This window comes from Microcaecilia unicolor, chromosome 9 (assembly GCF_901765095.1).
Source record: "Microcaecilia unicolor chromosome 9, aMicUni1.1, whole genome shotgun sequence".
In the NCBI taxonomy this organism is placed as follows: Eukaryota; Metazoa; Chordata; class Amphibia; order Gymnophiona; family Siphonopidae; genus Microcaecilia; species Microcaecilia unicolor.
In genome coordinates, this window is record NC_044039.1 from 8,877,417 (window position 1) to 8,894,435 (window position 17,019).

A 17,019-nucleotide genomic window follows, 5' to 3' on the forward strand; every position below is an offset into this window, starting at 1 on the left:
GGCACCAATATGGAACCGACATGGGACCATGTTTCGCTGGGACAACCTGCCTGCCTCAGGGGTCGTAGAAACAGTTGCAGGTATAGGACATAACTGCGATGCCTTCCTTGTTTACTACGGCTTTTTCAAGCTTTGCCATTCTCTGCAGCGTTTTGTGAGGTACGTTTGTCCACTTTCACATGTGTCTTCCGCTCCAGGATCATATGCTTGCAGTAAAGGTTTTTTCCAGGGCAATTACCTGTGTAGGATCTCCTTACAAATACTCCAAGAGCTGTCACTTCTGTTGTCCTTCTCTACTTTTTTTTTTTGCTGCTTTTCCATCCGGATAAACCAAGTAGCACAAAGAGGCTGCAAAACAAGACCAAATGTCACAAAAGAAGTAGGCCAAAGTAGCTGTTTCTAAGCAACTCAAGAAGTCAACGACAGGCAGTCTTCATACATCGAATATCTTGTTTCAAGGTGTTTTGCTCATGTTATACAGACTAAATGTGCCCCTGTAGAAACATGTTGGGCGATGATTGAAACACCCCTGTGGTAGGAGAGTATCTAATCACACCTCACCACCACAGATTGCTTTATGTAATACAGCTGCAAAGGACTTAAATATAAATCCACATATGCATCCAGCTTCTCCTACATAAGCGCGCAACTGTGGAGCGCACTACCAAAAGCCATAAAAACAACGCACGACCTAGCAATCTTCCGAAAACTACCGAAAACCAACCTGTTCAAAAAGGCGTACCATAATGATCCATCCTAAAGACCAGACAACTAGACTTTACATGAACTAGACAAAACCGAACTGATAACCTTCGTCGCTACTAATGAAAGTTACGCAATACACACTACCACTTTATTTCACATACCGGAAATGAACTTTCTATAGTTGATTGTCTAACTTATTCTATTATTCACTTTATCATTGAGGAACTTCGTCAATGCAGTATGACTGTGTATTTTACTTTACCATTTATGCGCCTTAATGCAATACCACTTGTATTTCTCTATCCGGAAATGGCGATCGCCATTACGCCATAATGTAAGCCACACTGAGCCTGCAAATTGGTAGAAAAATGTGGGATACAAATGCAACAAATAAATAAATAAATGTTCTATTTATTTCTCACTAGTTGGTTCCTTTGGCTGCTTCTTTTGTGACACCTGGTGTGTTCCATGATAACATTCCCCAGGATTACGAGAACCAGTGCACCTCCCATTACGTAACCTGCTAACCAGAGCGGTGCCAGAAAGCGGGATATTCATTGATCAGATTATTCCCTCTGATCACCTCAGCACTATCTGTACAGTATCAGGGTGGTCCTTAGGCAGAGTCAGAGGTTATCTGGTTAGCGCCGATATTCAGACCATTAACTGGATTGGATTCGGATTTATTAGATTGGATTTATTACTTGAAACCACCGTTATCCAGGACAGTGAACAAAAGAAGATACGTAAAATCACATAAATAAAAACAATCACAGCGAATTCTACAAACATAGCAACAATGCAAAACTGAAAAAAAATTCAAATAAAGAAACAGTCAACGAATGAAAACCAGCGGATAAGCGGATAAAATTAGGACGGCTAAAAGGCTTCCCCAAGTTTATCTGGTTAGGTGTCTGGAGAATATTGCTGTTAACTGGACAGCACCAACTGCTCGATGCTGACTCCGGAAGGTATCTGGATTCCAGCACTGAATGTGCAGTGGATTTGTACCCACAGAGGCCAGTGTTTTACCAAATGCTGACCACTGTGACCTTAATATCAGGCCCCCCCCCCCCCAAATAATCATGCATGTATGTCTTTATTTCAGCTTGGTTGTGTGCCTTGACAGAAAATTACTCAAGGCGAATTACAATATAATTTTAAAACGTAATAAATCCAACCCACCCCCATAAGAAACCCCTGCACAGAGGAGATACAGTAAAGCTTCTGGGTCTTCATGTCCAGCCAAAGAAAATGTACTTGTACTGTCAATCATTCACCTATATACACTGTATCACCAAGGCGGAACTTGGAACTCTGCGTTACTACTACTACTACTATTTAGCATTTCTATAGCGCTACAAGGCATACGCAGCGCTGCACAAACATAGAAGAAAGACAGTCCCTGCTCAAAGAGCTATGTAATAAAAGTGAGCCAAGTATAGGACAATCAAGCCATTGTGACATCACTGATGAGATTGGCTCTTATTGGTGGACTGAGGCATTATGACATCACACTATTAGCTCTGGTTACAAGAGACTACTACTACTACTACTATTTAGCATTTCTATAGCGCTACAAGGCATACGCAGCGCTGCACAAACATAGAAGAAAGACAGCTTACAATCTAATAGGAGATGATACACGTCAACCTCTGCCTCATTGATCCTCTCCAGGAATCAACGTGTATTGCAGTAACTTTTAAAGCATGCCAAATGTCATGACGCTACTACTGTATAAGATATATTGACTCAGTAGCTTGCTAGCTTATGACGGAAGTAGGCTTCAACTGCAAAAAAATAACAACATGTAATGTTAAGAAACCTAATGTGGTACCTCTGAAACGTACCCTCACTGCAGAAGCAGCCCGTGCTTGAGGGTAACAGCTGCCTTTGCACAGTAAATCTCTCCAACTCAGGTGCCAGAAATTGAAGTCCAATGAGAAAAGACCAAATGGGTGTGAGATTCCAAGTAAATGTCTAACTCTGTCACAACTTGGAGCTTTTTGAACTGAAGGGAGAAGCGAAATCTACGTAAACTCCAGGTATCAGCATGTGCTTCATACACTGTGCTGTAATTACTTCCACCAACCATTCACCTAAACATTTCACCAGTGGCTATTCATGTATTTATTTTGCAATATTTGATCTACCGCTGTTGACTGGCAATATCACGGGGGTTGTAACCTACTACCAAGGCATGGGGGCGGGAGGGGACGAGAGGTGTAACCTGCACTAATTGAGAGATACAAATCTAACCTCCTCACTGGGCATGTTAGATGAACCATATAGGACTTTATGTTCCATCATTTACTAGGCTACTAAGGGGTGAATTTTCAAAACAGAAAAATGTCGAAAAAGTGTCATAAAGAACGATTTGGACGTATTTCTTCTCAAAATGTCTAAACTGGTATTTTCTAAACCTATTTTGGAGACGTTTATCTATGCAGTTTGCCTGCAGTGCAGCTAAATCACAAAGGGACACGATGGGGGGTGGGATTAGGGCATTCCTAACACTTGGATTTTTTGCAGCCATAATGGAACAAAACAAAAAACGCCCAGGGCTACAATTTAGACGTTTAAGTCTAGACCTGGTTTTAGAACGAATATGGCATTAAAAGGTGCCCTAAATGACCAGATGACCACAGGAGGGATTAAGGAATGATGCCCCCTTACTCCCCCAGTGATCAGTGACCCTCCTCCCATCCTTCAAAGATGTGGAAAAAAAACAGTACATACCAGCCTCCATGACAGCTTCGGATGTTATAGCTAGTTGTATTTGAGCAAAAAGCAGGTTCCTGGAGTAGTGCAGTGGTCGGTGCAGCGCACTATAGAGAGGGGGACTCAGGCTCATATCCCATTCTAACTGTTACACCAAACACCTACTGTACCCACATATAGATGACCCCTTCAAAGATGAGGGCTATTGTAGTGGTGTACAGTTGGGAATAGTAGGGTTTTGGAGGGTTCACCATTCAATATAAGGGGGTAACAGTGAGATGTGTATCTGGAAATTTTATATCAAGTCCCTAGAGTACCCCACTGCTCTGTTGGGATGTCTGTGTGGCCAGGTCCTCCTACATCCCAATGGCTTGAATTTTTACATTTTTTCCTTGTATGGTTATTTTTTCAAAATGGACTATAAAGATAAATGCACAAAGCACAAAACAGTCATTTTCTAAAAAAAAAAAAATTATATATATATATATATATATATATATATATATATATAGAGAGAGAGAGAGAGAGAGAGAGAGAGAGAGAGAGAGAGAGAGATGTTTTGCTGTTTCGAAAATGGCTATATTTGCTGTTTGAATTTGGGACATTCGGAGCAAAATGTCCAAAGTCGGACTTAAATGTCTTACTGAAAATGCCACTCCACGTGTGATCATTGCCTTCTGTCATTGTCTTGCCAATAACATATTACAATCACATTAAAAACAAATAATCAGGCCCGGCCGTTACAACTATTGAAGCTATCTTCGTGTTTTTCATTTCCCAGATTGTATTTGTCTGCAAAGCACTCTGGGTAAAACTGACCGAGTAACAGTGGTTCAGCTCTTTTATCATCCTTTCCCTTTCAGGCTTGCATGCTCACAGACCGGTAGACTGATTTAAAGGTGTGGCTTTGTGCACCTTCTGGTTTGGAATCCGAGGTGGTGACCCTTCTTGCCTACTTTTGTGAAGGCGGGAAACAAAAAAAATGAGGGAAGCAACACATTCTTTGGCTGAGGGGCAACACTACGAAACCAAAGAACGTAATGGACATAACGTAACTCTTCATCTATACGATTCCCTAATATGTTTGTTCCACATGAACCTTATTCTACCATAACATCACTGTGTAACTGTTTATACCGGAATTGGCGAACGCCTTTACGGTACTATGTAAGCCACATTGAGCCTGCAAATAGGTGGGAAAATGTGGGATACAAATGCAACAAATAAATAAATAAATAAATAAATAATTATTTCCGTAAGGAAAATCCATTGATTGATAGTACAGTGTGTTTTATTGTTGTCTAAAACTGAATAATCTTTCACCTAATATGGAGAAAATCGCTATTTTAATATTTACTTATAAAAGGGAACAGGTTTTATGAAGCAGACGTTTTAAGCCTCTTTAGAAATGATTTCTGTATCTTGTTTATAATGGTTAGATGTAGACTTCTTGAAGAATGTATTTCTTTGCTCACATGTCCTATCAATGATGAATCTGAGGAACCCTTTAACTAAGCTGTGTAAGAGTCTACATGCGCCCAATGCACGCCAAAATGGACTTAGCACCCAACTACCACAGAGCTCTTGCGGTAATTTCATTTTTGGCGTGGGTCCACTACGCACGTCTGAAAGGTATTCTTTATTTTCGGATGCGTGTAGCAGAAGCACGCCAAGTGGCATCTGATGCGCGTAGGTCATGACTGCTGAAATTCTGTACCGCTAGGTCTATGGACCAGCTTAATTCCACCAGATCACCTATGATACTCCTGCTAAGACGTCGACGCTTACTCTGACCTCAATGTTACACTCAATCCCTCATCTTCTTCCCTCCATCCTTTACCATTTCCCTCCCATTCTCCTTCCCTTTCACCTATCATATCCTTGTTTACCTTCCCTATTCTAGTTCATTACGTTCTTTTTCACATGTCCTTTGAATTGCCTTTCATAATGTAAGTAGTTATGATCATCACAATTTATAATACTGTTCCCACATTTCCTTGTTTTTACTGTATTCTTTACCACGTAAGATGCTTTCTTTTACTATGTAAGCCGCACTGGACCTGCTGTATGTGGGAAAGAGCGGGGTACAAATGTAATAAATAAATAAATATGGCTGGCGGTAAGGTCCGAGACCCAAAACAGACGGGCGGCAATTCAAATTTTGCCGCACATCCATTTTCGGCAGAAATTTTCAAAAAGGCACAGGTGCGCTGAAAAATAATTCTTTGCGCACCCAAAACCCGTGCCTATGCTATCGCAGGTCACTTTTTACCAAGGCTTAGGAAAAGGACCATTAAGTGATGACTGAAGAATATGACTTATGCTATTTCGTGGATTGTACCAATGTATTGTCAGTACTCAAGTCTGTTAGAGAAGGTTTCTTACAAACCCCTCCTGATGTAGGATTCCTGTTCTAAGAGACAAATTTATTTGCTTTGATGTCCCCATGCATACCTCCTACCCACCCCCATCCTCCCACCCTGTCAGACAGTCATAGTAATGCTTGAATGTTTTCACTTATATACACTGTCAGCTAGCACATTTGCTTATTTCCGATCTGACGAAGAAGGGCAACCTTCGAAAGCTAATCAAGAAATGTATTAAGTTATGTCCAATAAAAAAGGTATCATCTTATTTTCTTTTCCATGTTTTATTTTGTTTGATTTCTATTGATAACCTTAAGAGTGGACTAACACGGCTACCACACCTCTCTACATGTAGAACCCCAAAGAATAGCAAGATTCCGGAATGCTAAAGTCACTCTTGTGACAAGATTCCACAGCAGAATCTCAAAGAGTAGCAACGTTCCATGTAGAACCCGATCAGAGGAAGAAGGGCAACCTTTGAAAGCTAATCAAGAAATGTATTAAGTTATGTCCAATAAAAAAGGTATCATCTTATTTTCTTTTCCATGTTTTATTTTGTTTGATTTCTATTGATAACCTTAAGAGTGGACTAACACGGCTACCACACCTCTCTACATGTAGAACCCCAAAGAACAGCAAGATTCCGGAATGCTAAAGAGTGACAAGATTCCACAGCAGAATCTCAAAGAGTAGCAACGTTCCATGTAGAACCCGATCTGACGAAGAAGGGCAACCTTTGAAAGCTAATCAAGAAATGTATTAAGTTATGTCCAATAAAAAAGGTATCATCTTATTTTCTTTTCCATGTTTTATTTTGTTTGATTTCTATTGATAACTTGAAAAAAACCAAATAGCTGCAGAAGTGCCATGAAGTTGGCCACAGATGCCCCTGTCACTCTTACCTGTTCGCACCGAGAGGTTTTTCGTTTCCCCATCGAGGAGAGAGAGGAGTTTTAGTTCGTACGAAGTGCCCGCTTCTAAACCATCAAATCTGCATTCGTAGGAATGATTCGTCTTCAGGATAGGTTGGCATGTGCTGTCCCAGGAGTTCTCAGAGCTACAGCTCAGGCTGAAATTACAGGGATTCCCCATGCTACTCCATTTGATATAAATAGATTGACTGGAAACACTCCACTCAGACAGGCTGATGGTGCATTTCATGGGCTCCACATGCTGGAAAAGTCACATAACAGAAATGAATTAGTTAATACACCTGGCCAGCATCACCCTAATCAAGGGTATTAGGAAAGGAAGGACAGACACCACTGCTTTCATGCCATTGAACACTTAAAGGACAAGAAATAACAGCATTATGAGACATTATAATGATTTATTTAAACACCATAAAATCAGCTTTTCACTAATATCACAAGATCTGGTTGATTATGCAATTATAATTTGGGCTCAGTCAAGCCAGACCTTCTCACCTTGAAAAAGTTCAGTATAATCCACAATGGGAAGCCAGGAACATGCCTCAGCATTTCGATCCACTTTATTTAAATAATTCTTCTGCAATAATAAGTTACATCTCAGGTCCAAGAATTCAACAAAATATCAGTCATCTGAAAGCAAATTCCCTTCAGGCAGTTCCAGAGAGAGTAGAATATCATTCAGCTCAAATGCAACAAGCCTGGCTCTTCAGCAATTCTCAGCAAACTCTTACATCCAGGAAAAGTCACAAGACAAAACGGACTCTCGGGTGTTTCCTTCTGAAAGGGGGAGAACAGGGTGAGAAGGGACTTGGGTTGGTTTTATCCGGGGTGATAGTCAGAGACAGGGTGCAGGAGGCAGCTACTTGCAGTTCCCACGCTGCCATTCTGACCCGGGCTGAGTCTGGAGAGCCTTTTCCATCCACTTCCGCAATCAAGAGTCAATTTCCTTGTCTTTTTCCAAGTGAACAATGCAGACTTGGGATGCATGAAGGATCCAACTCCGAGAATAAGCCAAAACCCCCTCCTCCTTCGCCTGCTCTAAGGGGGAGGAGAGGGAATCTAGCCCTGTCCCATGTCAGGCTCCAGCTCGCAGTTACCCCCCCTCTTCCCACCTCCCACCACAGTCACCCAGCAATAGCAAGAAGGGAACCCTCTTGAGAGCACTCCTGTCTGCTGGTTCAAATCAGTCCAATCTTATGTAAAAAGGCTTTCGCAGCCTCTCAGTTCTTCGTCTTGGCTATGGTGTCTCTCCGGACACCACTGTCCCCGTGTTGGGACTTTCACTTTTCAGCTCTGTTCCTTGCCTCCTCTGACTTTTGTTCTTTTGCACCCTCTCACTTTTCTCTCCCCTCCCTTGTCTTCCTTCCTCCTATCTTCCCTTTCTCTCAGGGCTCATTTCCTGATACTATTCATGGCACTTTTATGTTTTCTTTGCAGTGCAATGTTTTATGTAGCTGGGTTTTTTTTAAATTCCATATAACTGGCCTCACCCAAAAGATCTTAATCTTTCTCAACAAGCTCCTTTTCCCAGCTTTTTTTGATGTTTTTTTTTTTTTGCTAACCTGAGAGATGCTAGTAATCTTTTCCTTTCTTTAATCTCCTAACAGTTTATGCTTTAAATCTTTTCATTACACATTATATTTTTAACTTCTCAAAATGCCTGTTTAGTTCTTATCTGTACAGCATCTCTATCTTCTCATCTGTTGAAATGGTATATTTGTGTTACATGATAACGCAGTAAATAATAGCAGATAACTGGCCAACAGCCAACGGCTAACCACTAGGCCACTAGTGGAGGAGTGGCCTAGTGGTTAGGGTGGTGGACTTTGGTCCTAGGGAACTGAGGAACTGAGTTCGATTCAGGCACAGGCAGCTCCTTGTGACTCTGGGCAAGTCACTTAACCCTCCATTGCCCCATGTAAGCCGCATTGAGCCTGCCATGAGTGGGAAAGCGCGGGGTACAACTGTAACAAAAAAATCCAGTCCACCCAGTTGAGATATGTTCTCATTTTCTACCACTTTGAGTAGATGAACACATAGATTTACATAATTAAACCAACACCAACTCTCCCCCAATGTTTTCACTCATCCACTCAACCTTGTTCCTAACACTTTCTCCTATATATACCCAAATCCTGTTCCAGTACTGGCCTTCGCCACCTCCGATGAGAACTATTTCAGGGTTCCTGTTTGCTTGAAATGGGGTTTTGAAAAATCTTCACCTTCTCTGCAGTCACAAAGGACTAGATTCTATATATGGCTCCTGAAACATTGGCATGGAAAATATTTCCGCCTAGGCGTATTCTGTAAACTGCGACTAGATTTAGGCACAGTTTATAGAATACGCCTAGTACCCAAGCCTGTGCCTAACTCTAGGTGCATCCATTCATGCCAAGTAAAACTTGGGGTAAACACCAGCACCTAAGTTAGACGTGGGGCAGGTGCATTCTATAACCCTGTGCATAGATTTTCGGAATGCCGATGGCCCGCCCATTCCACACCCATGGACACGCCACGCCACCATTAATTAGAATTTAAGTGCATCACTTTCCAGAATATGCCTAGCAAGTTGTGTGCGTAAATTCTAATTAATGTCAATTAGTATCAATAATTTTTCTTAAGGGGCAATTATCGGCGCTGATTAGATTGTTAAGTATTATTAAATTGTGCACACAAATCCAGAATATGACCGGATTTGCACGCACAATTTTGGTCAGGCTATATAGAATCTGGGGGAAGTGTACAGTGGGGGCATTCCTGGGGCGGTGGTGGTGAGGGAGGGGGTAGCAACTACTCATATAATTTTACTCTGTCCAGTGGTGCTATGCAATAAAATACAACAGAATTTATATTCCGCTAAATACCAACTAAGAATCAATGCGATTACAATTTAAATAAAAACTAGGCCATCACTAGGAAATACAAAAAATACACTTGCGGAGCTACTGTTAGAAATATGCAATCTGTCCCTAAAATCGAGTGTAGTACCGGAAGACTGGAGGGTAGCCAATGTTACTCCGATTTTTAAGAAGGGTTCCAGAGGAGATCCGGGAAATTATAGACCGGTGAGTCTGACGTCGGTGCCGGGCAAGATGGTGGAGGCTATTATTAAGAATAAAATTGCAGAGCATATACAAAAACATGGACTGATGAGACAAAGTCAGCACGGATTTAGTGAAGGGAAGTCTTGCCTCACCAATCTAATGCATTTTTTTGAGGGGGTAAGCAAACATGTGGACAATGGGGAGCCGGTTGATATTGTATATCTGGATTTTCAGAAGGCGTTTGACAAAGTGCCGCACGAAAGACTCCTGAAGAAATTGCAGAGTCATGGAATCGGAGGTAGGGTATTATTATGGATTAAGAACTGGTTGAAAGATAGGAAGCAGAGAGTAGGATTGCGTGGCCAGTATTCTCAGTGGAGGAGGGTAGTTAGTGGGGTCCCGCAGGGGTCTGTGCTGGGTCCGTTGCTTTTTAATGTATTTATAAATGACCTAGAGATGGGAATAACTAGTGAGGTAATTAAATTCGCCGATGACACAAAATTATTCAGGGTCGTCAAGTCGCAGGAGGAATGTGAACGATTACAGGAGGACCTTGCGAGACTGGGAGAATGGGCGTGCAAGTGGCAGATGAAGTTCAATGTTGACAAGTGCAAAGTGATGCATGTGGGTAAGAGGAACCCGAATTATAGCTACGTCTTGCAAGGTTCCGCGTTAGGAGTTACGGATCAAGAAAGGGATCTGGGTGTCGTCGTCGATGATACGCTGAAACCTTCTGCTCAGTGTGCTGCTGCGGCTAGGAAAGCGAATAGAATGTTGGGTGTTATTAGGAAGGGTATGGAGTCCAGGTGTGCGGATGTTATAATGCCGTTGTATCGCTCCATGGTGCGACCGCACCTGGAGTATTGTGTTCAGTACTGGTCTCCGTATCTCAAAAAAGATATAGTAGAATTGGAAAAGGTACAGCGAAGGGCGACGAAAATGATAGTGGGGATGGGACGACTTTCCTATGAAGACAGGCTGAGAAGGCTAGGGCTTTTCAGCTTGGAGAAGAGACGGCTGAGGGGAGATATGATAGAAGTGTATAAAATAATGAGTGGAATGGATCGGGTGGATGTGAAGCGACTGTTCACGCTATCCAAAAATACTAGGACTAGAGGGCATGAGTTGAAGCTACAGTGTGGCAAATTTAAAACGAATCGGAGAAAATTTTTCTTCACCCAACGTGTAATTAGACTCTGGAATTTGTTGCCGGAGAACGTGGTACGGGCGGTTAGCTTGACGGAGTTTAAAAAGGGGGTAGATAGATTCCTAAAGGACAAGTCCATAGACCACTATTAAATGGACTTGGAAAAATTCCGCATTTTTAGGTATAACTTGTCTGGAATGTTTTTACGTTTGGGGAGCGTGCCAGGTGCCCTTGACCTGGATTGGCCACTGTCGGTGACAGGATGCTGGGCTAGATGGACCTTTGGTCTTTCCCAGTATGGCACTACTTATGTACTTATGTACACAAATATATCTAAATCAACCTAATCTAACTAAATAAGTACATAAAATAAACTAAATTACATTAAATAAATAGAAAATAAGTAAGCATTTAATAATTTACGAAATCGTAAATAGAATTTTACCAATCTCAGCTCTAAAGGAAGAGAGTTCCAACATTGTACCAAGCGATAAACAAAACTAGAACTATGAAAAGACTTATACTTCACAACCTTTACAGAAGGAAACTGCAGTAAGCAACGATCTCCCAATTTAAGTGAACGAACTGTTGTTTCTATAGTGAATAACGGCATCAAATAATCTGGAAGAAAACTATAAAATCATTTGTGGATAAAAATACAGAGCTTAAATTTACATTGTGCTTCAATAGGAAGCCAAAGGAGTGACATGATCGAATTTATGTCTTCCACAAATTAGTTTTGTGGCCGTGTTCTACAAAATTTGCAGATGTCTCAAAGACGTCTGAGAACATCCAGTATAGAGTGCATTGCAATAATCAAGCTGAGACAGCACTCACGCCTGAAATTAGATTTTACTCATCAAACATTTAATACGTTGGAGTTGTCTTAACTTTAAAACCCCCCCCATTCCTTGTTAACTGTGTAATTTGAGTCTTCATAGTTAAATGAGGGTCCAACAGAATCCCCAATACCTTTAACGAAGGCATGAGTAAAAGTACCCAGCAGAGTAGAACCAATGAAGCAAATATTTATTTATTACATTTGTACCCCGCGCTTTCCCACACATTGTAGGCTCAATGCGGCTTACATAGTAAATACAATTACAATTACAAAGACTTGAGGAGAATATTACAAGTTATAGTAAACGTAGTAATTGTGAGGTTTTGAGGATAGGTGAGTTGAACATGTAAAGGTGAACAAAGATAGGATAAGCAAAAGGAAAAGAGATTGGGAGGGGTAAGGAGAGGAAAAGATAGAGGGATGGGCATAAGGAGATTGGGAGATGTGGTCTAAGGTATAATAATCATCAGGACCAGGATCAAGAGGAAGGATTCAAAAGTTAAGTAGGGCCATTCGGGTATGCTTTCTTGAAGAGATGGGTCTTCAGCATTTTCCTGAAGGGTAGATGGTCGCTGATTGTTCTGATGGATCTTGGCAGAGCGTTCCAAAGCTGGCTACCTAAGAAGGAGAAACTGGATGCATAAAAGGTCTTATATTTTATGCCTTTGCAATTGGGGAGGTGTAAATTGAGGTGGGTACGAGACGACGATGGTCTATTTCTGGTTGGGAGGTCAATGAGGTGGATATTCTGTTGGAATAATGTATTGTATTTTACATGCATTGCCTGTCACCAATTTTTTCTCTGTGATTACTCTGTGACCTCTGATGTAAATTGCTTAGAGAGGTCACACCCATGCAACTTCCTGTGGGGGTTAGGCACAGCACATGGAGCTCATGTTCTCTCCTAACCTGAGAGAATCTATGGTGGTGTGAGCATCCATTACCATCTAAGCACATGGAAAGAGCTGATAATCCAAATGTATAGTATTATGTATATATAAGCCTGTCTGAATATAATCTAACAACAAACTGTGAGTAAACAGATGTTTTGTTACTTCAACTTTAAAGTGACTCAGCAGTGAATTATTCAGGGGTGTATGAGAGAGATGAAGAAAGAAATTAACATTTCTAAAGCTGAAGCTGTGTGTATAAAATCTGCTAATTATTTACTACAAATAATCCAACAAAAGGGTTATGGGCCCAGGGCCAGGAATTGAAAAAGAAGAGAAATATTACCAGGCAGTAAAAAAGCCACATTTTTCTCTTAAGTTTTAAAAGAAAGATTCAGTCTGTCTCTCTCTCCCCCCACACACCAAACAGCAGGCAAGGCTAAGAAAATGGCTGAGGGAGGAAATTCACCATTTTTCTACTCTCTCAAGGTGCCTAAATTAACTGAATTTAATTATCAGCAGTGGGAACTAAGATTCATATGTCTCCTTCAAGCAAAGAAACTAAATATATGCTTAGACCAAAACAGAACAGCTGAAAATATGGCTGAATGGGACAATGCAAACTATTATGTGAAGTGCATGTTTTTGGAAGCTCTCTCAGAGAAACAAGCCATATTAGTGGAGGGAAAAGATACACCAAAGGACATTTTATATAAACTGAGAACTATGTATGCAACTACATATGCAAAACAGCAACCAATTTGGTTAGCAGAGTTGAATGAAACCAAATTAAGGGATAAAGGTAAATGTAATGATCACATTATGCATCTTATGTCTTCATTTCAAAAGCTAGAACTTTCTGGAATTCCCATGTGTGATGCATTGAAAAGAGCATTTCTTTTTACCTCACTATCAAAGAAGTTTGATGTTTTTAGGTCTGTAAATGAAGCCATTGAAGGGCAATCTTTTGAACAGGCAGCATCAAAACTAAGGCAGGAATGCATAATAAATGATTCTGAGGAGATGTGTTCTCAAAGCAAGTCAGAGAGAAATGAAACAAATTTCTTGGCAAAGAACAGAGGAAGGCGGAGCTATGGGAAAACTCCACCCAAGGGCAAGCTGATTTGCTATTCATGTGGAAAGGAGGGACATGTATCTAAATGGTGTAAGGAAACACAAAACACTCCCTCTAGCTCACCTAAGCCAATGGAACTAAAGAATTTTCCAAGCAGAAAATGTATGAAAGACAATGATAAACATAAGGGCTTTCTAATGGCAGAAAAATCTTTGACTATGGTAAATAATAATTCAAATGAAAGTACTTGGATTTTGGATTCGGGGAGCACATGCCATTTAACCAATTCTAAGGATTTCTTTCAGGAAATGTGTCCAGAAGAAGGTATTCTTAATACTGCAAATGCAGGGACTGCTAAGATCCAAGCAAAAGGCATTGGATTCTTAAAATGCAAAGTGTCTAATGAAGTTAAAGAAATTCCTGTAAGTGATGTCTTGTATATTCCCCAAGCAGTTTGCAATATGCTTAGTGTATCTACATTAGATAAGAAGGGATTTGTGATTCATTTTGAAAACAGTAAGTGCACAATCTCTAAAATGATGAAGTGTATGCTGAAGCTTTTATGCATAATGATGTTTATAAACTGAGCATTTCAGGTGAAGCCTCACATCTGGCGCAAGTAAGGAAGAATGATGGTAAATGTAGTCTGGAAATCTGGCACCGCCGCCTGGGACATCGTGATTTTAAGGTGATCCAGGATCTTCACAGTGGGCAACTAGCCACCGGCATTCAGATAAGTGCAGATGCTGGTAAAATGGAGAAATGCATAGACTGTGTTACTCAAAAAGGTGTGAGACCCTCATTTCCTGCATACACAGGAAATAGGAGTAATAAAGTGCTGGACTTAATACACAGTGACTTATGTGGACCGTTTAATATCCCATCATTGGGAAATAACAGATTTGTGCTAATATTCTTGGATGATTTCTCTAGATACTGTGTGGCCTATTTGCTGAAAGAAAAAAGTCAAGTCACAGACATGCTGAAGAAATACGTAGCCATGGTGAGCAATAAATTTGAAAGAAAACCAAAGGTTCTTCAGACCGACAATGGTGGTGAGTTCACTTCACAAAGCATGCGCACATTTCTAGAACAAGAAGGCATTCAGCATATCACAACAGTAGCTTATACACCAGAGCAAAATTCTGTTGCAGAGAGAAAATTTAGGTCACTTGTGGAAATGACCAGATGTATGCTGTCAGATAGCAATCTCCCTAAAAGACTATGGGGGGAAGCCATTCTCACAGCAGTGTACCTACAAAACAGAATGCCAACTAAAGGCGCTGAGCGCACACCACATGAGACATGGCATGGTAGGAAGCCAAACCTGTCACACATAAGAACATTTGGAAGTACAGCATATGCTCATGTACCAAAGCAAAGAAGGCATAAGCTGGATTCCACAACAGAAAGGGGCATTTTAGTTGGCTATGCTCCAGGACACAAAGGATATAGAATTTTGAATCTGAAAACTGGCATTGTTGGCATAAGACATGTTACATATTTTGATGAAAACAAAAGGGTTGATAAAGGCTGGATTATCTCAGATGAGCCTTATCATCCAGAATATGAAACTAGAACCATAATAGACATGCCAGTGCATATAAATGCCATACCAAGGCAGATGTCTGAAAGCAACTCATCTGTATCTAACGAGGAACAGGCAGAGGAAGCAGACACAGAAAGGATCATCGCAGGAGACAGTACAGTTGGAGAAGGGGAATCAATTGGAGAAGGACTCTCAGATTTAGAGGATGCGGAAAGGTCAGACCAACCTGTTGTCAGACGCTCATCCAGGGAAAACAAAGGTGTTCCACCCCCAAGACTGTCTTACCTAACAAAGTCAGCAGAAGCTCAAGAGCCCTTAACATGGGATGAGATTGAGAAAATGCCAGCAGAAGAAGCTGCTGAATGGCGTAAAGCTGCACAAGAAGAAATTGATGCATTGGATAAAAATAATACTTGGATTCTTACAAAATTACCTCCTGGCAAGAAAGCTATAGGATGCAAATGGGTATTCAAGTTAAAAAGGAATGCACAAGGAAAAGTGGAAAGGTATAAAGCCAGATTAGTCGCAAAGGGATATCTTCAAAAATATGGAGAAGATTTTGATGAAGTGTTTGCACCTGTAGTGAAACACACGACAATAAGAACACTTCTGAGCATTGCAGTCTCAAAAGGCATGCAAGTCAACCACATTGATGTGAAAACAGCATTTCTTCATGGGGATATAACTGAAGACTTGTACATGGAACAGCCAACAGGTTTCATAAATACAAAACAAAGACAGCTAGTGTGTAAATTAAACAAAGGTCTTTATGGATTAAAGCAAAGTGCAAAATGTTGGAATGACAAATTGCATGAAATATTGACAAATTTAGGATTTAAGCAAGGTGAAGCAGATAAATGCTTGTACACTAGGTGCAGAAATGGACAATATGCATACATTTTAGCTTTTGTTGATGATCTGCTCATTGCAAGCGAAAGTGAGCAAGAGTACAAGGACATTGTAAAATATTTAAACCAGAATGTTGAGATAAAAGAACTTGGTAATGTGTCATACTATCTTGGTATAGAAATTGAGAAACAAAATGATGGTTCTTATCTTCTAAGCCAGAAGCAGAAAATAAATGAGCTTATTGAAAGTTTAGGTATGCAAGATGCCCAAGTTGTAAGCACTCCCATGATCACTGATTTTCTGAAGGATGAAACAGTAAGAGAACCTTTACCAGATAACATCCAATATAGATCAGCCATAGGTAAGCTTTTATATCTAACTACCACATACAGGGCTGATATAGCAAATGCAGTAGGAATTTTGAGCAGAAGGGTCAGCTCACCTACCAAATCAGATTGGACTGCAGTTAAAAGGATGGTAAGGTATTTAAAAGGTACCATTGATTGTAAATTAAAGATTTCAGCCAATAGTAATCCAAAACTAATATGTTACTGTGATTCAGATTGGGCAGGGGATCATTCTGATTATAAATCCACAAGTGGATATGTGTTTATGTATGGAAATGTACAAATTTCTTGGGCCAGTCATAAACAAAGTATTGTGAGTCTGTCTTCTACAGAAGCTGAATATGTGGCCGTATCGGAAGCATGCAGAGAACTGATGTGGATTGAAAAACTTTTGCTGGATTTTGGAATAGCTGAAAAGAGACCAATCCAGATAATGGAAGATAATCAGAGCTGCATCAGACTGTCACAGAATGACAAGGTTCAGTCACGCACCAAGCACATCGCAACGAAATACCACAACGTGCGAGAGCTGGCGAAAGAAGGGGTCATCAGT

The 17,019-nt window shown here is 40.7% G+C and overlaps 1 protein-coding gene across 2 annotated transcripts in view; it reads right to left on the bottom strand.

The window, feature by feature from the left end:
* The window catches only part of PTPRB (protein tyrosine phosphatase receptor type B), a 136,634-nt gene that overhangs the window by 86,499 nt on the left and 33,116 nt on the right, over nucleotides 1–17,019 (bottom strand). Inside the window, exons 1-2 of one of the 2 annotated variants that reach the window (XM_030214109.1) lie at nucleotides 7,220–7,981; nucleotides 6,695–6,965 (exon numbers count right to left, since the gene is read on the bottom strand). In XM_030214109.1, the coding sequence (XP_030069969.1) occupies nucleotides 6,695–6,965; nucleotides 7,220–7,273 (325 nt within the window). In that variant the 5' untranslated portion in view covers nucleotides 7,274–7,981. Of the gene's footprint in view, nucleotides 1–6,694; nucleotides 6,966–7,219; nucleotides 7,982–17,019 lie in introns of those variants that run through there. The other variant, XM_030214108.1, reaches the window with a different exon arrangement.